This window comes from Dermacentor variabilis, chromosome 8, assembly GCF_050947875.1.
Source record: "Dermacentor variabilis isolate Ectoservices chromosome 8, ASM5094787v1, whole genome shotgun sequence".
NCBI lineage: Eukaryota > Metazoa > Arthropoda > Arachnida > Ixodida > Ixodidae > Dermacentor > Dermacentor variabilis.
This window is the reverse complement of record NC_134575.1, coordinates 36,412,881-36,435,529: the sequence shown is the minus strand read 5'-3', so window position 1 is coordinate 36,435,529 and position 22,649 is coordinate 36,412,881. Positions and strand designations below refer to the sequence as shown.

The window sequence follows — 22,649 nt, the reverse complement described above, 5'->3', positions numbered from 1 at the left end:
TACATCCTGCGTCGTGTACATCCCTCGTATACCAAGAAAAAACATTGAGCAACCCGCAAGGCTGTATCTACGAGTGCAGGCACAGCACAGCCACTACTCTCTGCACATGTTTGTGCGACGCAGTGGGAAGGTGTGACGTGCAGGAGGCGAAAGAATACAAAAATAACCCCTAGCCATGTATTCGAGTGGACATGTCTTACATACATTATTTTAGCTTCTAGTAATTAGTAATCAATGCACACACTGCCTTGAAAGGGCAGAGGTTGCACAACATGAGCAGAAGTATTTGGTTTTTCACTTGGCTAGTGATGTCAGACAAGCAACTGTTCAACTGCTGACTCCAACGTGCTGAAGTTCTTGTAGATAGCCATATCTGTTCCCATTCCGAGAAATTTGACGCTTTAATGCTAAGTAGTGCAATGTGTAAAGGAGAGGATATTCAGGAGTAAATGTTTCAACCTGTCTTCCTGAGTTACTATATTCTGCTGGGCTTCTTGGACGGCATTCATGTTTCCAGCCTGAAGAAGACAGTGTTTCCTAATCCTGGCTTTGTTCTGCCTCATTTATGCTGGAAACATGAATGAAAATGTAGCTGTCATGTTTCGGACATCCAGTTTTGAGGTTACAGCTTAATTTTCTAGTGGTGTCAGCTGTATTCTGAAGGAGAGCGGGTAACGCTCGTGCACCAAGTATTGAGTGCATAACAAAGCCCAGGGGTCCAGAAGTAATTCAGAGCCCTCCACAGTGGCACTGGAATGTTGACCCTTTTCACCGAACACTCAGTTTGTGTATGGTTCCGGCCTTCAAATTCAACTGAGCAGCAAAAGGCACTTGTTACAAATAGTACACACCCAAAATGGCAGTATATGCTTTTTTTAGTCACACATGCAATAAAGAGAAGTTAGACAGCCGCCCTAATATAGCACAGTACTATTATCTCATACGAGTTTAATAAAAGACTGCTTCACTGTTGAATAAAAATTATGCAGATCCCATGCACTGTGGGAGCCAGTCTAAGTAAAACTGTGGTGAGCCAGCAAGACAAAATAGCGCATCTCAACAAGAGAAATGCACCAGACTTCAACGATGTGTTCCCCGCAACTGTCAGGTCAATGGAGAAACGCAACACAGCGACAGCATAAACATCTCAAACACCCAAAGTGAATGTTCAGTGATGACCGCACCTTGCAACTTGGCTGTGCAAGAGCATGTCAGTGAAGTAAGTGCAACCACGAAAACAGACAAAAGAGCCAGAGAAATCAATTTGCTTTATTGAAGGAGGGAATCACTTGAGGACATGTACTTGTTACAGTGAGAATATTTATGTAGCATTTATTGTTGTAAAATTCCATAAAGAAGAGAGCCGGTGACCGGCATCTCTCTAATGGTGGTGCCGATAGCTACATGCATACACCAACTCATCACATGTGTGCTGTCCTCTGTTGAGTTAATCGACAAGATAGCAGCAGTATCCAGGGTCTGTAATGTCCATGTGGGTTTGGTAGGAAGCTTCGCTTAAATATTCGTCCTAACCCAGGGGATTGAAAGCCTGTCCAGGTCATTAGTCATGATCCTGCTGTTCAAGTTGGTTCATTCACCTGCATGTGCTGCCAACTTCTAGCATCCTGGTTGGCTGAATTGTTAGAATGATTGATTGCTGGTTCAATTCCTTGACCCTTTCATGAATCTACCACCACCATGCAGGTTTTCACTGAATTCGTTCATGAAACATGCATTTATTGGTTGCAAATTTTTAGGTGCCTCGGTGCAATGGGGGGCAGTGGGACAGTTCTTCCTGTCTGAGAGTTCAGATGTGCCATACACAATTTTCAATGAGTCTTTTATCCAGCAACTCACTACTGTATTTCTAACAAAGAAGAAAAAGATGCGACAAATAGCAATCCTGGATAAGCTCTAAAGTTTTAGTGCAGTATCACAACAATCAGCCACAGAAATATATAAAAAAATAACATAGTCATATCACCATTTATAGCAGCACTTTATCAGGCGTGGTCACTGCATATGCCTGTAACTAGAGGATCATCTGGGAATGATTGCTTACTCGGTCTTACTATTGCTTTGTTGCCAAAGTTTTTCATCTTGTTATTATTATTTCCTTTTAATTTTCTTTGTCTACAGAGCTTCAACAATCACTCAAGGATGAGGCAGATGAACGCAGGAAAGTGGCAATCAAGCAAATGAACATGGAAATTGAAAAGAGGAGAATGGAGGCTGAAACTGCTGCAAGCAGCAAGCACGAACTGGTTGCCGAGCAGGAGATGAAGAAAAACATCCATGGCTTGAAGGCGCTTCAGATTGCGGACGTTGCGACAGTTGATGCATTGAAGCCTTTGTCTAGTGATAAAGCCACCGCAAAGAGTGAGGCACAAAGGTTGGTAGTGCCACAGCACATTGGATGTCATTATGTTGTCTGGTGTGGGCCAAGGTATTCTTTTCTGGGCGAGACTAATTTTCTGAGTAGTACTGAACAGTGTAGTCTGTCCAGCTCAGCCAAGAGATACAGAGGAACGCTTAGATAGGTGAGCATGAGACCCTTGCAGACTTATTGTTGTTCATGTGAGCATTGGTTAGTTCATGTTAGCTGTTCAGACTGTGTAGAAGATTGCCAAAGCACCAAAAGAAAGGGTAGGCCAGGAGAACATGTTTCATTCGTTTGATGTGCCTGCAGTTTATGAACTAGCTCAGGGGGTACTGCTCTTGGCTGCTCGTTTCACCAGTGCAACATGGTAACATCTGACCATTATGGTTTATTTTACGTAGTGGAGGCTTCGTGGCAAAATCCTGTGCCCTTGCAGAAGGTGTACTTAGTGGCTTATGGTGCCAGGTCAATACTGCATGAACTTCGAACTGACACTGAACGGGTGCAAATGAGCTCACTGAGTGGTGGAGTAAATCGAATGGACCTACACTAGCATACGTGTGCAGCATGCATGTCGTGTCCCACCTAATGTTAGCCAAGCCGTTCAACATAATATATATATATATATATATATATAGACACCATGCAAAATATAATTGCTACAAGACCTACGGTGTTTGGTTGTTAGAAGTCACAGAACACGGCAGGCCTTGAAATTATATATTGCACTGTTTTTTCCCCCTTTTTTCTTGATTGAATAGCTTGGCTAAAGTTAGTTGGGACGCCCTATATATATATATAATATAGGGGGAAGGGATTGAGGGCACGCAGAAAGTCAACTAAAAAACCCCAGATATTCAAAACACACCGTTAGATGACACACAGGCAAAGTTTCTAGAAATCAACAGTAGAGGTCACTTTGCTTGCACTTGAGTGCAAGCAAAGCAAGTAAGAGGCAATTGGAGGATTGGTCGAAGAAAAGTAGGGAAACGACAAAAAAATGGAGGCGTACAAAAGCTCAGTTCGCAATAGGGGATCAGAAAATTTGGTTGTGGGAGTTCGTGTTTTTTTTTTCCTTTTTCATTGTTTAACCTAGGTAGGACATTAGGCAGTATAATAGCAAGAGCTTGGTTGCGCAACCCACCGCCCCATTCCAAAGGGGGTGCTCATAACATCCATCTATCCAGGGCAGTGAATTTGCCCTTTTTCTTTGTTGTGTGCATGTACATAACCTGTCATATACACAGTGGCACTCTGCCACTGAGCATTGTGCCACTTAGCTCAAGGTCCCTGTTTCAAATTCCTTCTAATCAAGCAGCCACATACAAATGGCCATACACAAGATATTTTTCACGACAGTTTTATTACTAGCCATTGTACTTCTTTCAGACTGTGCTTGTTAGCATTGTAGTGTGTTTTATGGAATACATTGTGTATGTGCATTACAAAGCTAGCTTTGCTAACTGAGTTACTTTGTTTTAATCTACTCTCAGGAAAGAAGAGAAGCTTCTGTCAAAAATCCTAAGCCTGGAACTTCAGCACTGCCCGACATCAGGGATCCTTTCTGCAGGTACTGTGATATCACGAACTTACATACAGGATTATGTGGTAACATCTGCAGTAAAGCAAAACTGAGCAGCCTCCAAACAAAACTGCTTTTGAGTGGGCAGAACATTTTTATGAGCTGAACATTGGGATCACTCTTCCATGCATAAGTCTGTGTTTTTGTACCTTTGCAAACTATTCATTATGATGGCAGTGCAAAATGGACAGCAACATAGAGATAAGTACTCAGGACAAGCATTTAACTAACAACTGTCCTGTGTAGCGCTTGTCTTGTGTACTTTTCTCTGTGCTGCCATCATAATGAACCTGAGCCAACCTGCCTAATCGTACATTCTTTTGAAAACTAGTCCTTGTTTTAAGTCAGAATTGCTGGCTCTGTGTGGTTTTCAATTGATGGATGAAAGCAGTTTGACTATTGAGTTCTAGAATTGAGAAGTGCACACATTTTTATTCGAGCATCTCAACTGCATTGAGGTTTGAATTAAAGCAGCGGTTTTATACAGTAGACTTCCGTTAATTTGACTCCGGTTAATTCTGAAGGCCCTGACCGGTGCCCATGAATATTTATGGGCCCAAGCTTTCATTATTTTGATCCAAAAATTAGCCTTCGTCAGATAATTCGCATGCGAAGAGTCAGAATCCACGTGCCTCACTTCTATTGTGACCCCAGTAGTGACCCCTTTATTGGCAGCATGTCTCAGCAGAGCGTAGGGCCCAGTGAATGTGTAGAACATGCATAATATCTCCTGTCGAAAATGCCTATTTTCAAGCAATAACGGTAGCTCACAATGTCAGATTACAATGTTTACCCCATTCTAACATGTGCCTTTTCCTTCTTTCTAAAACAATTGAGCCAAAAACTGCCCCTGCGGTGCTAGCAGATACAAAACTAAAGTTTTCGGCAATTATATGCTTTACCGCATAACATAGCTGCATTGCGGCAAAGTAAACCGGTTGCCATTGTGCAATCCAAATTTGACCTTTGCCTATTTTTCTTAATAAAAAATTGGGTGCACATGAGATTTTACTTCCTTTAGGAGCTTTAATGTAATTTCTACTTTAGTTTTCTACTTTTGACAAATAAAGAACGGGCGCACTCTAACAGAGAAGCCTGTTAGAGTCCGCCTTTTTCATGTTTCTGTGCTGCCCTCTTCCGCACGCCACTGGAAACGTATTGGAAGGGGGCTGGGCCTTTCGCCAGCTGATTTGTGTATCTCTGTCCATGTTGACTATGCATTGGTTGTGCATTTTGTGGACCTCAAATAATTATTAATGGCTTCTCCGGGGCAGCATGTCATTGCTGGAAGTCTTGTAGCACGCGCCGACTACTGGGTGAGCAGGCCTGAGTGCGCTGTGGTGCTAACAGTGCTGCCCATAAGCGCATGTAGAGTTTCGTCTGCCGATGCGTCTGCCTTGTAATTTGTTGTTGCTAATGTCTGATCTTGTACTTCGCTTTTTGTATTCCTTTTACGCATTCCTTACTCATTTTGCATATTCAAGAAGTCTTTGAGTGCAGCCTTCTAGGTCGGATTTGCTGAAGGGGTGCTTGGTCGACTTCTACAGCCACAAATCGTTGTTAGCTTCAAATATTGTGGAAACTGTGCATTGTGATATGAAATAACGTGAAAGTGTAGCAAACATATATAGATATAGGCATATGAGTTGCATTGTTCCACCCTGGCACGAGTCAATATGAGCGGCCGAGCAACTTAAACTACGGCAACTGTGATCCAGCCACATATATTACAGGCTGTTATTACTGATTCTCGTTTTTCTTTAACTTCATCATACTTGCAGTTTGCGCTTGCCATAAAGTGTTAGAGAAAACTGTGCTCGGCATAAGCGCTCATTTATAGGTTGTGTAGTTCTCTCGCAAGAACGCCGATGCTATCGATGACACTGTTGTGGAGTGTTTATGTTGCTGTACCAAATGCACTGTCTTTTTTTTTTTTTCTGTTTCACAGAGAGGTAAAGAGTGCCTCTCTGGAATTAAGAAATGTCAGCATAACAACACCTACAGACTCGCCCGTACGTAGCGGTTGCGACCGGCAGCCTTTGGGAAAGGTGGTGGACAGATGTTATCACTGCGCTGTGTCACTGCTTGCTGCTTATTGTGTACGCACCGTGTGAAGTAAATAGTAGTTATCAAATCACTATTGCGCCACAACTAAACAATAATAGCAGTCTCCTTTGCCGTAGTAGCTTATCTTTAAGTTCAGGTCTACCAGTATAGCGGGTGCACAAACTCAACGAGGCCAGGCCTAATCCAGCTTTCGCTAAACAGGATCAACACTGGCTCAAACTTCATGTGCAAAGATTGAGAGGACTGAAGCTTCTGCATTTCAATGTTGAAGCCATGTCTCGACATTTTCAGCGCAAATAATCGTACAGTATAAAAGTGAAGGGGCAGTGGTTATTGCATTTTCGGTTCGACTGCCGATTATGTGGGGTTCGGCCAAATGATCATGGTCGGCACGCTGATTTTGTCGGTGCCGTTGACAAGCAAGCCCTTCGTGCTACGACAACTTGTGGCCGTCGGTTGCATCGTAGTTGGCCTGTTATGATAAAATGGTCTCAGCGACATGCTGTGCTGAATAGTTGGCTTGGCGTCAGCGCCTTTTTGGTCTCGTATTGACCCAATGTTACCGGGCCTTAAATGAGTACATGAAGTCAGGCACGCACTGCCACCACTAGCAGAGAGGGCCTACGCTGCAAGAAGACTTGGTCCAGACGAAGCCCTGGCCGCTTTCTGTTTTTAAGTGGAGTTCCAGTCTCTCGCGACACGTTTTCAGCGCTGAACCATGTAGGGTTCTCCTCCGTGCTCCTGGGACAAAGGAATGACAGTACAGTAGTGCAATCACAAGGGCATTTATTGCACCTTTCTTAGATCAATGCCTGCTAGCCGAGTTGCTATCCCTAAAACATGCCGATGAGCACGCGACAAATCTAGGAAGTCCGACTCACCGCGACCGGATAGCGAGCGAATATGTTCGCCCCATGCTAGATCCCAACGTCTGGTCGTTCGCGTGTACGGTCACGCGAACGGTGGCGCGTTCCAAGGCGGCCACGCGTGGCACGTCCGCACTGCTTGCTGTCCCTAACCAAAGAGGAAGCGCCTTGTCTTTCGGCGCCCAGGTAACCCCGCCTGTTGGCGGCGTTAGCAGCGCAACACTCGCGCCCTCTCTCGTACTGCGCCTCAACCACTTCGACCGCCGCGGGCGCCAGGCCACGCTGCGAAGCCGGATTACAGGAGACGCGCCGTGCGGGAAAACAACGTATCAGGGGACGCATGAGAGTCTCGTATCCCCACATCCCCCCAACCTTAAATCACCACATATTCCGGCGAAACATGTCACACGCTCTAACATCAACGCGTGCTTCGCGAACAAGGTAGTACATGCAACATTGGCCGCGCCGAGGAAATGTCCACACGCTGTCCATAACATGCGAGCTGACATTGTCCCTGGGTACACCGCTGGCGTCCGCCGGTCACAGCAGCAGCTTTGTAGACTCGACGGCACGATTCCAGGCCAGGACTCCGGAAACGATGATGCAGTAGTCGGTACGAGCAAGCGTCGCTCGCGCCGACGCGCCCTGCTGGCAAGAGCCGCCGTAGCTGTCGGTGACCGCCGGCTCTTTTGTCCATCGCCGAGGGTTGTGAGCTGAATACAAGAGGCCGCCGAAGTCGCTGCGCCGAACTGTCCACAGCATCACCATCGCCCGGGGTGGCTCGATCGTAGTCCGGGGCAGCAGCGCAGACGACGTGCAGGTGACAGCAAGCCAGGGGTGAGTCCGTTCACGCTGCGTACACTCAACACACTCGGCAAACACTAAAGTAGTGCAAGGGAGACTGCATGCGCATCGCCCACATGGTACGATGTTCAACTCGGCTAGCAAAATATCGGGCAGCTACTCGGATGCTAAGTTCATGTGAACGAAGCTCGCTTCCTTGAGTTGAACGAGTAATTTCAATTCGTGCGAGGCTAAATAGAATGAGGGAAGCAAATTGCAACACCTGAACGCCACGGTCCACCAGGTTGTGTCCCTCCACGTGCGACAGGCAGCTTCGTAAAGCCTTAGGCCTAAAGCGTCGCTACCCTGACAACAACCGGCATCCAAAAGCAACACCCAAAATCAGCGCAAAACAGGCAGCCGCAAGGAGACGTCAGGTGAGGTGGTCCTACTCCGCTCGGTGCACACAGCATCCGAGTTGACGGCACCCACCGTCCCAGACGGTGTTGGAGCGCCCGGTGCCAGGCCGCAATACCAGTCAGCCCGTAGTGGCACCCGTGGCCCGCGGCCACCCGGCTCCCAGAGCCGCGACTTCATCAGAGTCAGAAATTGGAGAAGCTGTTTACATGAGAAATTCGGACCACCCACGAGGCTTCCGTACTCACTCGCTTCAGGCTTGCCAATGCTCCGCGGGCGCTAAGCCTTGCTCTCCCAGGATGCAGACCACGTGGCTCTCGTACCAACGAATGTCATTTTAAAAAACACTTGCTAAAAGGCTTAGCATGTTGACAAGTTCAAACGCACTACAGCCACCGTCGCCTCTCAAGAAAGCGTGCCGCCGACGCTAGTGATCAAAATCCACGCTAGGCCTACGCTTCGGTTCAAACAAAGGTCTCGAACGAAGCAACACCTAAAATTATCGTCCGATGCCCCAAGAGCCCCACGTTGGGCGCCAGATGTGGGGTTCTCACACACATGCTCTTGGGACAAAGGAACGATAACACAGTAGTGAAAACAATCACAAGGGCATTTATTGCACCTTTCATAGATCAATGCCTGCTAGCCGAGTTGCTATCCCCAAAACATGGCGATGGGCGCGCGACAAATCTAGGAAGTCCGACTCACCGCGACCGGATAGCGAGCGAATATGTTCGCCCTATGCTGGATCCCTACGCCTGGTCGTTCGCGTGTACGGTCACGCGAACGGTGGCGCGTTCGACGGCGGCCACGGGAGACGGTCTCGCAGAAGCTTGGATCGGCGCACGCGCGGCACATCCGCACTGCTTGCTGTCCCGAACCAGAGGAAGCGCCTTGTCTTTCGGTGCCCAAGTAACCCCGCTTGTCGACGGCGTTAGCAGCGCAACACTCGCGCCCTCTCTCGTACTGCGCCTCAACCACTCCGACCGCCGCGGGCGCCAGGTCACGCGGCGAAGCCGGATTACGGGAGACGCGCCGTGCGGGAAAACAACATATCAGGGGACGCGTGAGAGTCGCGCATCCCCACAACCGACATAGAGCTACCAGTGGAGCTGCGACGTGGTACATGTCATGAGTGTTTGCTGCTGTGCGCGTCCGCCTTTTCATTTATTTATTCATTTAGTATTATTATTTTTTTGTTCAAGGGACTTTCTACCGATTTCAGGCTGCATAGCTGCTGGCGCGTGTCTTCAAAAACTTTTCGCGACTAATCCGCTAGGACAGGGCGCGTGCGCCGTCAAGCCATGAAAAAGGTGGATTGGACAAATACTCTCAAATGAATCAGCGGTGTGTGTTTTGGCAATCTTTCCGCACATTGTTTAATATGACCCACCGGAGAATTTGATAAATTTAGCTGGTCTTATCAGGATCAAATTAATGGAAGTCAGCTGTATTAGCATATGACATCGTAACGAACTTGTGTCACGTTCCACTCACTGGCACTCACTCTCATACATACTCGCACCCACTCACACTCATGACAGCCACTCGTGTTGATACTAACATCCACTCAAACTGACTGTCCCTGAATTTTGTTTGTACTTGCATCAACTCTTTCGCAACCAGGCCTATTATGATCTATCACCGGTGATTGATGATTTCTGAAGCCGATTTTAGAGTGTTTAAGACCTTTCTGAAAGAAATGCACAGCCGACCATTGTCTTACACAGTCAAATTGCTTCACTGCATGGCATGGGCAATGGAAAGGCTGACCTTCTTGTGTTGTAACCAAAGATCCATTGTGTCCTGATTACAGAAGGTGCAGTTTCTTTGCATCTTCCCCCCACATTGCAGGTAGTTGCTGCTGGCTGAGTATATGATTGGGCTACTGGCTATGTGGCACTAGGTATAAGCATAGGTTGCCATACTCACTCACAACTGATTCATACACACTCCATGCTCTTTTCACAGGCGTGAGTAGAGAGTTAGCCATTGACAAATGGTGGGGACGTATCAATGGGCGCGAGTGCTGGTGAGCTTGAGTGGACGCCAATATGAACAGGAGTGAGTGCCTGTTATAGTAAATACATGGTGGTCCTTTATAAAAGGGAACACACGAACATGTGACCTGCGCTCTGCACAGGCTGCTTAAGAGCAGCAGCAAGTGGCAGCAAGGGGAAGCACGTCCATTTGTGGCGTCATCTATTGGGTGCTAGAATAACCAGGCTTGGCCCGCAGGCAAGTGCCTGCTAGAATTGCACCCCTGTCACACTGTACGTTTTAATGTCATTAGATTCTAATGACATTCGGTGCAATGAATGCCATTCGACCTGTGGTGCTACACAGGAAAAATCAATGTCATTCGGTCGTGATATCGATGGCGATCATTGCAAAAAAAAGTTGGTGAGAAAAGTAAATAAGGTATTTGTGAATGTCTGAAAAGTTCATCTACTTATTTTAATATAAATATGGGGCATCACTTCACTGAAATCACATGAATGTAAAGCTACAGTGGCTAGAATGGGAAGTGTGGCGAGCAGCACGCAGCGCCTACAGGGCGCATTGAAGCCGCCGACAGGGGAGCTGCGGGGTGGGTGCGCGCTGACATTTGCATGTCGCCCTGTGCAAGTTGCGCCAGCTCTGCTGCTTCAGTAACGCCACGCGCCCTGACCTGTGGGAACTAGCACTCGTTTCTTTTTCTGCTGCAGCAATTTCAAAGCGTAGAAGTGCTTACACACAAACCACTTGCCGGCTGAAAGCCAAGCTTTCACTTTACACTCAAACTATTGAGAAACTGAAGAGACAAAGTGCAGAACTTTAGGGCGTCCTCGCAGACCGGTTACAAGCCCTTCCACCAAAGCAATGACTTGCTGTTATCAATGCTTTCAAGCTGCTCGTCGCAAATCAATGTAAGGTTTGTAGTACAATCTGAACTGGTTGCTTGATTGTGTAATAATGCAAATGAAAAGCCAGAGGCTCTACGAGCATGTCCGGTGGGAAGGCATACTCATCCTCTCAAGCAGAAGCTGTTTAAAGGTACACGTGCGGAAATACAAGAATGGGTTCAGTACAAGAAAGAATCACAGGGATTGAAAGAAAAACAAAATCCCTGGAGGAATTCAAATGCCATGCCAGCCTGATTGTGGATGAAATGAAGCTGTCAGAGTTCTTGAATGTTGGCACAGGAGGGAAAGGTGGAAGGCCTGGTGGACTTGGGAAAATTCACACTGGAAAACGACAAATATCTTCCCTGCAATCTTGGTCTCGTGATCATGTTTCAGCCTTTCACTGGTTCCTGGCACCAGATACTCGGGGTTTTCACTTCCAGGGGAAATGTGAAGGCTGCGCTTTTGTGCAAGATCTTAATAGAAGCCATGTTGCTCGCAGAAAAGGCTGGGCTGAAGGTGGATTATATCACGGCGGACAGAGCTTCATGGAACCGTTCAATGTGACACCTTTTTGGGATTTCTGGTTCCTTGACGTCCATAAAGCTATCTGCACCGCATCCTGTTGACACTGGAAGATGCCTCTTCACTTTGGATTTTCTGCACCTGATAAAATGTGCTCGAAATGGCCTTCTTAAAGCAAAATACAAAAGACCTGAAGGTTCTGTTTATACTTAGCAGATCAGAGCAGCACACAGAGTATAAGTGTCCACTTACCCTTAAAGTGATGCCGAAGATCACTCTTGCCCACGTAAGCCCTAACAACTTTGAAAAGATGAAGGTAAACCTGGCATTGCACCTTTTCAGTCCGCGGGTGCTTCGGGGCCTCTTTTTCTACAAGAAGCAAATAAAGGAGCACTAAGGTGACCCCACACCAACTCAAGCCTTTGTTCTGCTGATGTGGAAGCTAGTAAAAGCTATGACAGCATGGATTCCATCTGAACAGTTGAAACCTGACTCTGCACATGAAAGGCACATCAAGGATGTATTAGACTACCTAAACCGATGGGAGGCTCATGCGGGAACTTCACCAGCCGGATTTCTTTCAGCAAGCACTGCCAAGGGGCTAAGGGTCACCCTTCAGGCCACGCTTGATCTAATGAAGTACCTTCGTGAGAAGCTTGGCCTTAAGTAGGTGCTGATGTGTCAGCTGAGCCAAGACTGCCTCGAGAAATTGTTTGGTATCATGGGACAATTTTGTGGTTGCAATGACCATCCCACTTGCACCCAATTCTTGCTCATCGTGAACTGCCGGAGTTTTTACGACTTGGTCAAAGCTCCCAGCAGTGGCAACTGTGAAGAGGGCGATCTGACCTTTCTCCTTAGTAGTGAGAATGCAAGGCATAGTGGGAAAGTAGAAGCTTCTCACATGACAAAGAAGTCCACAGGCCATGAGTATCCTGAGAAGATGAGCTATTTGCTGCTAGTCTTCTACATGGCAGGGTAAGTTGCACACAAGACAGTCCTGAATACTGTGTGCAAGGAATGCTTCGACGAGCTCCTTGTTTCCGCCAACGAAACCAACAAACAGCTGGTGATGTTCACCAAGTTCTGTGGGGCCTCACATACCCTTCTGAGAAGCTCTTCTCATGTGTAGATGCCCTTGAAACTACTTTATCGATCTGTTTCAGTTACAACGAGCTGCACATTGGTAGCTTGGAAAAGCTTGTCTCCTGCCTGCAAAAAAATGATGCCATGCTAGACTGTGCACCTCGCCAACCAGGTTACAAATTTTTTTCTGGTCACCCGTTGGCAGTTCTACGCGAAGGCACTCAACTAAGAGAGAGCGCCTTCCCGTGAAAAGAAGCACCTCAAGCTCAGGCACGTCACTTAACAGAGGCTGACAATGTTCTGTTTGACGTAGTAGTTCTGCGGAAGCCCGCAAGGTGGAGAGAAGTAATTAATAAAGGGAAAATCTGACATCCACCCATTCGTAGCAATTGCTACAAAGGAAACCCATACGGGTTCCTCGAAAGAAAAGCCTCAGAGTTGAAGAAAAATTTGTCCTGGTCCGGGACTCGAACCCGGGACCACCGCCTTTCCGGGGCAGCCGCTCTACCATCTGAGCTAACCAGGCGGCTAGCAGATGGCAGGGCGAAGTCGAAATTTGTCGACAACACGAAGCAAAGACAAGTGTTTGACGTAGTAGTTCTGCAGAAGCCCGCAAGGTGGAGAGAAGTAATTAATAAAGGGAAAATCGGACATCCACCCGTGTGTTGTCCTTCGTGTTGTCTTTGCTTCGTGTTGTCACAGGTGATAATTCTCACAGGTGATTTTTTTGTCACAGGTGATAATTGGCCTCTTGTCTCACCCTAAAAACAAAGTATTTCATGGCATTCACAAAGGTGACAATCTCAAAGTTGCTGCACTCTGTGTGTAAGGCGACTAGAACAGCATGCTGCTTTACCTCCTGTGTTCAACAAGGAAGCTGATACCCTGGAATAATTATGCTGGCTAGGTGAAGGGAGGCTGGGGAAGACTAACACTGAGACAGTTAGAATGTTAATTACTGCCTATGACACTTTTAAGCTGTGTTTTTAAAGGGGCCCTCAAGCACTTTTCAAGCTACCGTCCTTCTGTTGCAGGTTGCTTAGACTGGCAGTTGAAGTATCATTGACATCACCACTCGCTTCTCCGTGATTGGTTAAACACAAAGTTGCAGATAAACACTGCACTGCAGCAAAAACATGATAAATAACCATTTTAACTTATTTTTGTGTGCTGTACTTTTTATAGTACTAATGTAAATGGACACAGTCGTAAAGAAAAGAAGAAAAAATATCAACTACAAAACACTGTAGGGGCGCTGGCTGTTCTGCCTCTGGCTTCTGAGCACAAAAGCTTAGCTTCTCACTTGTGGTGCAGGTTTCTTCCCATGGTGCATAGTTGTTGCCACACTTTTTTTTCCCCCAGTTATGAAGTAAAAAAGAGCTGCACTGCCAGTTTCCTCGATCAGTAGTGGCAAACATGAAGTGGGGTAGAATGTGCAAAGGTAGTTGTTTGCTCTGGCAATGGAGGAAGCCGGAGTAACTGGAGTCTGTGAACATAGAACATACAGGTAACCATGGAGCGCAAACTTCCGCTACGTAGGTGCTTCGAGCTCTTACCATTGGCAATGAGGGGTTACATCAGCAGTTGAGAAAAATTGGTGCAGAAAACCACGCAAAACTTGAATTCAGGGCATGAATTCTTTTCTTGTATTTTGAAATCTCTCACTTGAGTAACTGCAGACTGCATACCCCTACTGCTGCCATTCTTGTTGCATTTAGCTCACCAACCATCATCTGCCCTACCCACGACTGAATAACAGTGGCTTGAAAAGCGTTGAGGGCCTCTTTAAATACCTCGCACACTCAGTATGTAGGTGTAGAGCTCCTAGTAACACAGAAAAAAAATTATGTACACAAGTGCTTGTCACCATGTGGGAACTTTGCCAGTTCATTGACCTTGCTGGCTGTAGCACAAGGACTGCAGGATTGAGACCAGCGATCCTCCCTCCCCACTTCTCATTTTTGTCACAGCAGTAGTCAAAACAAACGCAAAGAAAAAATGCATCAGTTGCATGGATGGCAAGCTGATGTTTGACCTTGCCAGGCTCATTGTATCTGAGCGCAAGTAGGGTTGCAGCTTAGTGCCGATTGCCGTCTTAGCTATCTGGTCAGTTTGCGTTCACTGACCCTTTTCATTTGAAAGCTAATTTTGGGGGAACAAACTTGTTCTTATCTCTTCAGTTTCATTCAGATTAAACTGAAAACACTGAAACCTCATTATGCAACAATGATTGTTTCGCACTAGCACGTGTGCATAGGTGCATGAAGAGCAGTGTCTGGCTGATAAACCAGGTATTCACCAAGAATTTCAGAGGGTGGCACACTTGGATGGAGAGCCTACATATGTAAAGTGGTATCAAGAGCTGCAAATCTCATTCAATATTCTGCTAAGTCGAGCTGTGTAAATTTTCTCAAATTACAAGCTTACATGCCTAAAGGACAAAATATTTGCTCTACAAAAAAGAACATTCAATTACTTAATTTGTAAGCAAATTACAGCTGTGCTTACATTGAAGGTTGTGGTGTAATTTAGGTGTCTCTGAACAAGATACAATCCTAAGCATATTTATGAGGCACTAATTTTTAAGCGCACACATCTTTACCTACATCTAAGATAAAATTTTGATACATTTTTGCCAGCCCTGAATTGCATGCATACTGCAGTTGAATAGCATACTTTAGCTTTCACAGCTATTGTGCAAGCACCTATTGTGAAACCGGCATGATTTTGCATTCACAATTTTGCTGTGTTTTCCCCATGTGGCATTACACAGCAATGTATCCTTTTGCCATGTTTATATGCAACTCACAAAAAAATTTTCCACTAACAACGCATTGGTTTTCTGATGTTTGGAATGTGCCTGAGTGTTGTGAAATAAGAGATTGATGCAATAAATCAGTGGCATTAGCACTAGTAGCAAATAGCATTGGTAGGCCTTATACTGTATGGCTTGACCAAGTTTACATGGGACACTTAGGCTTTTGAATTCCTCTTTGAATGCTTATTTCCATTTATTTCTCTCCCAGTTTACAAAGAGGATGGCAAGTTAATACCACACCATATTGTCACAACTGGCAGAGACCCATGTGACATCGCCGATGAATTGTGGAAGTTTGATGAAGAGTGCAGTACCGAGAAGTGACTATTCTTAATGTACACACCTGCTGAATAAAGCTGCTTGCCTTTTTTCCTTGCCGTGTTCTATGCATGTCTGCAGAGTGTCATGAGCTTTCCCATTTCTGAGCACAGCTGTCTGTGGATTTGTAGCTAAATTGTACTTATTACTACTCTCGACTACGGGAAGCATTTCTCTTGTATTACTTGTGGAATGCATGCATTTTCATCATTTAGCATGGCTCGGTTACAAGAAAATCTTGTTGAAAAACTAGAAAGCCGTTGTCCTGGTGCTGTTCTGACCATACAGATACTTGATTGCCACAGTACATTCTTGAACCTGGTTGTGCACTCTGAACTTTGCTTGTGTGTGGTGTGTGAAAGTTTGAAAATTGTTTTCGTATATTCAATATTTTTGAACATTCGAAACTGAGCATAAGAAATCTTATCATAAATCCAAGGCCGATGCAGGTGTGTCATAAAACAGACAATAAAAATTTGTGTCAATGCCAAACTGAATACAAGTAGATTTATTGCAGCACCAATCCATTTAAACATAGCGACGCCCATTGCTCAGAACTCTGTATCTATCAATTAGCTTCATGCATATCATCTTCCAAGAGGGCATACAATTCCTTGACGCCTCAGCATCCGTGAGAGCTGGTTGCACCTCTAGGTCACTTATACAAGCTACCCAATAGTTTCTGTTCTAGAAAATACTTTCTCTGACCTGCAGAGCAGGCATTCCTTATTCTCAGGTCCACATATGTCTGAGAATTTGCTTTAAATCTGTACACTTTAGGAACAAAACTGCCCATAACAAAAAAACCTTGTATACCAAGTGTCCCAACTAATGTTGCTCTAACTTTGAAAAAAAAAAAAAAAGAATCTGGTGCAGTACTATACAATTGAAACCTATAGAGTGCTCAACCGTCAATCGTCTTCCCCCGCCAGGACAGCTTTTATGTACTGTTTACGTGAATAATTAAGAATAAACAAGTTAATTTTACAATGGACATGTCTTCCCATGGGAAGAGCCATGCATTAGTTTTGAAGAGCTATGCTGAATAGAGTGATACAACAGAAATTCTTAGGTGTTTGGATCAGCGAGAAGTTGGAACTGCCACAATCACTTGTGCAGTAAATTATCCCAAGTTTCAGTTGTAGAAATCGTACACAAGGTATCACATTTTATAACACTTGATAAAAATGCAGCTTTACAACTGGCTATTTTATTCTAAGCTTTGCTACGAAGTAACATTATGGGGACCAGTGAGCAGGTATAGTTATGCACGAACTGTTACATTACAGATAAAAAATTATCTACCAGGGCCGCTACCTTGTACACGTTAGAAAATCCGACGTTCGATTTCGCCTCGCGCGATTGTCCAGGCTGCGCCGATATCGCGGCCTAGGCCAGTCTAGTCCAATCGCGTGAGGTGAAATCGAACGTCGACTTTTCGAACGTGCACAAGATAGCGGCCCTGGTATATTAATTATAAAGGTTGATCGATAAATAACAACTGCACCTTTTTTCATGACATTTGTTATATTGCCTGTAGATCAGGTATATTGTTTAAAGGTATTCAACTATATAGGGCGTTTTCTTTGCTGCAACAAATATTTAAAAATGACCTGTGGCGGATAGCGCAATTCTAACCCTTGAAGTAAATTACTCAACGAGGTGGACATTACTTCCATGAACAGTCAAATGCAGAATTGACTAATTAACAAAATCTTTGTAATCCAGCTTTGACTAATTAGTTTACAGCACACATTGCAATTTACTAATTTCAGCTAGTGAGCTTGCAAAGCATATGAACTGGAAATGAATTCTAAGGATGGTACCGGTTTCTAGGTATGCACTGCCAAACTTAGGTAAAAATGCATGGTTGTTTCGCTTCCCTCTTTCAGGGAGTGCTGTTTTATGCATTGAAGCACAAAAGTAACTGGAACACCAATGTATTTTGTCGGACACTGAAAATCTCTCGAAACTGGTCTAGTCCTAAAAGTTTGTTCCAAGCGCTTGCACCTTGCAAACTTACCTGCCACAATTTGCAAGTTGCAATATGTGCTGTAGAGTAATTAATTTGAAAGTTAATTGTTGCATTTATGTGAATTATTCATCAAGCATTTTGATTTCTCGTAGAAGTAATGTCTGCCTCTTAGAGTAATTTAGTTTAGAATTGTGCTAGCTGCCACAGAGAAGTTCTCAAAGTTTGCTCAAGTAAAACTCTTGCTTGGGCTAGTTGGTTCATGCTTGAATTAGTAAAGGCAAGGCGCAGAAGAACAGGACTGTGCACCATTGTTTCAGAAAGGGGAACATGGCAACGTCTTGTAAGCCGATACCTTCAGGCACACCTTGGGAATGTGGTGAGCAACGACCCTTTCCTGGTGCGTAGTTCTCTGGAAGTGCTGAAGGATCTGGACACCTTGCCGTCTCGTGAATACAATGCGTTCTCCATTGACATTGAAGATGTCTTCTGTTCGGTCCCTCGCCAGGTCTCTTAGCGGCAGTCGGGGACAAGATCCAATCAACTGGTGAAGTCAGCTTCCAGAACGCTGCAGGTGTAAGTGCAGACAATTTCATTTCCTTATTAGAGTTCTACCTGAACTCAACTGCCATTTTGCTTGAAGGAAAGTTTTATGTGCAGAAGAAAGGGATATGCATCGGTTCTTCTGTAGCTCCTGTCCTTTGAGATATCTTTCTATCTGTTGTAGGAGCTGAGATCAGTAATAATCTTCGTGATCCTCATGTAGTGTCCAGTTACAGATATGTTGATGATTTCTTGGTCATTTTGAAGGATGTCCCTGAGCACGAATTAGATTCTACTGTTGAGAGAACCATGACTATCTTCTCAAACCACAGTCAGGGTCTCAGGTTTACCAAGGAAGTTCCAAACAGTGGTCAACTCCAGTTTTTGGATATCAGGCTAGTGTTTCCAAAAGAAGGCATCTGTTGGATGTACAATCTGCCTTCTTTGAAAGGCCTGCTACCTTTTGAGAGCGCCCATTCCAAGATTGTAGAGCATGCAATTGCTACCAATTCTCTGCAAACTGCTTTAACTAAGTCTTGTATCCATTTGGTGTCAAGTAGCTTTAACGCTCAAGTGCAACGACTACAACAGGCAGGCTTCCCGCCATATCTGATTTCAGCTGTCTGCGAAACGATGCTCCAAAAACTCAAGCACCCGCCTCTTATCAGGGAGCCAGTTTCACGCAGTTCTGTCGCGGTAATTCCGTACCTTCATTGGGTATCGCACAACATTAAGAAAGTGGCGAGCAGGCATAATGTTCAGGTTGTCTTCTCCGCGCCTTGCAAGTTGTCTAAGCTTTGTGCCATGAACCGAGAGAAACGACCGGCTTATTCAATTCAGCATCAGAAGAAGTTCACTGAATGCAGGACACGTGTCGTCTACCAAATCCCTCTAAGCTGTGGTCGCAGCTATATCGGACAAACAGGTTGATGTTTCAGTGAGCGTGCAATGGAACATTGTCGTAATCCGCGCAACAATGAAGGGTGTTTCCTTGCAGAGCATTGCAGAGACTGCACTAATTGCCGCCCTCAGTTCGACAAAACTAAATTTTTGATGTTCGGAAAAGACAGGTTCGAGCGGGAAATTGTGGAAGCCTATTTCATCAAAAAAGAGGGAAACAAATGTGTCAGCAGGCCGTCCATTGCGCTTAGTGACAAGGAGACTACTTCTTTTAGATTTCATTTAGGCCTCATGTTAGGGTGATTTCATTTAGGTTTTTCCGTCTGTCTTCCTTTTATTTAAATAGTTTTTATTTTGTTGACGATTTTCTAGTGGCTCTTAAGCTTTTGTCATGTTTTTTTTTTTTTTTTGGACGCAGACACTGTTCTTTAGACCCTTTATCGTTCAACTGTTTTGTCCATTTCATTGTTTGTCACATGGTCCATTTTTTGGGCAGTCACATGTTTTATCAATTGTTTAGGTGAGTGACTATTAGAGATTTTAGTTTTGACGCAGACGCTGTACTTGGACGCCTTTATTGATGCTTTTTTCCGTGTTATTCATTGGTCATTATTGCCATAGTCGTGCGGGTTTTATCACTGACTGGGCCTTAGGCGTTTGCAGTGTGTTATGTTGTGGATAGTTTGATAGTGAAGCGCAGACGGTACTTTTTATGTCTCGTTTTTTCTCCCCGTTGGCTTGGAAAAGATTGTGCTCGATGAATTGCTTCCTGTGCTGCTTCACAGGTGGTTCTTGTTTGCTCATTTGATCTTTTGTGCCAGATATGATTCCTGAGTGGTCGATAGAGTGCTGTGTTTTACTTCTAAAGTTTCGTGTGTGACTCGGCTTGATTAACCTACATGAGGCAGGCTTGTTGCGGAAATAAACTTAATTGTGAGTGGCGCCAGTCCTGTTGTGTGTGTTCTTTTTGAGTCCTGGTCTTCTGCGCCTTGCCTTTACTAAATCTCAAAATTTGGTGCAGCTACAAAGGAACACCTGGTATGTATGAAAAGAAGCTCTACACTCGTAACGATCACAGACCCACTCGGAGATATTATTTTGGCATTTACTTCACGCACGTAAATCAAGGGCAAATTATGGAAAAACATTTTATGCTACAGCATCCAGCTATAAACAATACTGAAGGACAGGATAATTATACTTGCTCACCATGTGCATAGAAAAAAAAAATTAAAGCTGTGCTGTCGATGTAAAAATTATATTACTCATTTTTTCAATAGGTCAGAAAGCTGTTATGTTGAATGACAGAGCTGTCTCTTTAGGTAAAATGTACTTTTCTATAAATATTCTGTTCATATATATTTTGTTATCTTTCATAGTGTAAGAAATTATGCCAATTTTGTATCCCTGTAATGAGTGTACCTTTATAGTCGGGAGGAATGGGACACTTTTCGCAAATGTGTTCTTAGTTTTGTTTATTTTGAACATAACCAGAGCTTTGATGGATTATGGTACAAGTCGAAACATGCTGTACAAATCCTGAGGAGCACTGGTTCCTACCATTGCTGGTGCAGCTTTAAAAAAAAAATAGTTTCTAACAGCTAAAATCTGTCCCATTCGACCCCTCCCTTTGGGTGGGGTAGGACATCATTTGGGAGGAATGGGACATCTGTAATGCATTGGTTCCAATGTCTTCAGCGAACAGTATAAGCCGATAGGTCAACATCAAACTTGATGCAAGATTGCAGACGTTTTGTTCCCCCGACAGCTTTTGGAACTGGCAGCTTCATCATTATGTCCGTGACTGGTACAGTCCCTATATCTTTGTGAGGATGAAAGTAAAATTTTGAGCTCTCTTCTTTCTTTCGTAGAAAGTGGACACACATGTCAATGTTGTCACTGCTCTTGACTTTACCCGTGTAATAGACGTCTGATTTTTTTTTGCTTACCAAACCTGACAAGAACATAGCCGCCCTTTGTCACTTGAACAGCTTCATTTGGGCAATCAGCTTCAGAAATTTCCTGCCTCTAATTATTGAAATCTGACATGTCACTGTCAGAATTGTCGAATGCAATGGCAATAGACTCTTCTTCGCTTGAAGAACTGAAATCCTTCTGAAGTCGTCATTTCTTTTTTGGATGTGCATTGACGGCAGTCTTAACTCCGTTAAGCGTTCTTTTTTTCAGGCTCTGTCGTGAAAACCTCTGGAGCTTCTTGTTCAAGCGCATGCTTCTCTGGTGTATCTGTAAGGACTTTTGTCCTACCTTTCTTCCTTCCTTTGTAAACACTTGCAGATTTCTTTTTTTGTCTGATATACGTGAACGAAAATAGGAAACAGATCTTTCATATAAGCATAACAAGGATTTTATTCAAGCGTAACAAGTCAAACGCAGGCATAAGACAACACTAGATGAGATAATGCACACATACATGAATAAGATAGATCTAGTGGCAGTGACGCAGTTTAAGGAGCTTCTGCCGCTGCCTTTGCGCTTCCCTCTCTTTAATTGTTGATGCCTTTTACAAAAAAAAAAAAAAAAAAAACCGCAACCTCAAGAAAACATAGAATTTTACAAGTGCTGTCAAAGCTGCATGGTTTTTCATGCTCCGGGCACCCTAGCTGTGGAAAGGCCGGTGTCTGCAGCTGACCTGAATATACAGCTAGACTCGCTACATGTAACTTGTTTTTGCTACAGAACCCAGTAAGAGCATCTTCCACGGCCTTCACAGCGGTTGCCAAGGTCTGACTAAGATAGACAAGGCCTCCGTTGTCAAAATGGGTAGTGCAATAATGAAACAGCGTCGGCACTAGCTTCAGTTTTACTTAGGCATAGGAAGCCTGCACACTGTGGTCAAGAATTTTGGGCAGTGATCTTTCGTGCAACATAACCTGCTGTATAGTAGATCACAGCGCGCGCTACTGTACCTTTTTTTCTTGTTTTCTTTCCCTGGTGCTCACGAAAAGTAAGGTGCTCGCTTAGTATACTCAGGAAATATCTTGGGTATAGCATAGGCTTTCAGGCGTGGGTAATCGCGGGGAATCTCGTGGACAACGCCGTTCACGGTGATAGAGAACGCGCGCTCGACTAAGCTGTTTTTGAAATGTTTCTCACAAACCACAGCAGTTGGTACCGGCTTTCTGTCCGTTCTCCTGATCATTCTTGCCCATTCTGCTACCGCTTCGTATCAGATGGTGGAGTGAACAAGGATACGCGCCCTTTGGTCGAGCGGTAACCGCTTCTACACAACGGCACAAAGCAGGTTCTCTCCTTGCACTGTCTCTATAGCTTCGGCATTTTTTCACCGCCGCCGCATAGTCCTCGCAATGACAAGCACACGAACACAGCAGCCACGCACTCACTCTTTGACAACACCAAGAACAAACACGCAACGCTGTAATAACACTGAAAACGCAAACATAGAAACCGACGCAACCGCTGCGAAACTGATATGCGAAGCAGACGACAGGCGCAGTCTGCACGCACCCGTATGGCAGCGACCTCTGC

The 22,649-nt window shown here is 44.8% G+C and overlaps 1 protein-coding gene and 1 non-coding gene across 2 annotated transcripts in view; one reads left to right on the top strand and one right to left on the bottom strand.

Moving 5' to 3' along the window:
- Positions 1-15,787, top strand: part of LOC142590016 (uncharacterized) — an 83,339-nt gene extending 67,552 nt beyond the window's left edge. The window contains exons 5-7 of the mRNA XM_075701836.1: positions 2,140-2,392; positions 3,874-3,950; positions 15,618-15,787. Coding sequence (XP_075557951.1) covers positions 2,140-2,392; positions 3,874-3,950; positions 15,618-15,733 — 446 coding nt within the window. The 3' untranslated portion in view covers positions 15,734-15,787. The remainder of the gene's footprint in view (positions 1-2,139; positions 2,393-3,873; positions 3,951-15,617) is intronic.
- TRNAS-GGA (transfer RNA serine (anticodon GGA)) lies at positions 13,043-13,117 on the bottom strand. Its single transcript has one exon. It is a non-coding gene; the product is annotated as a tRNA-Ser (tRNA).
- Positions 15,788-22,649: the final 6,862 nt, after the last annotated feature.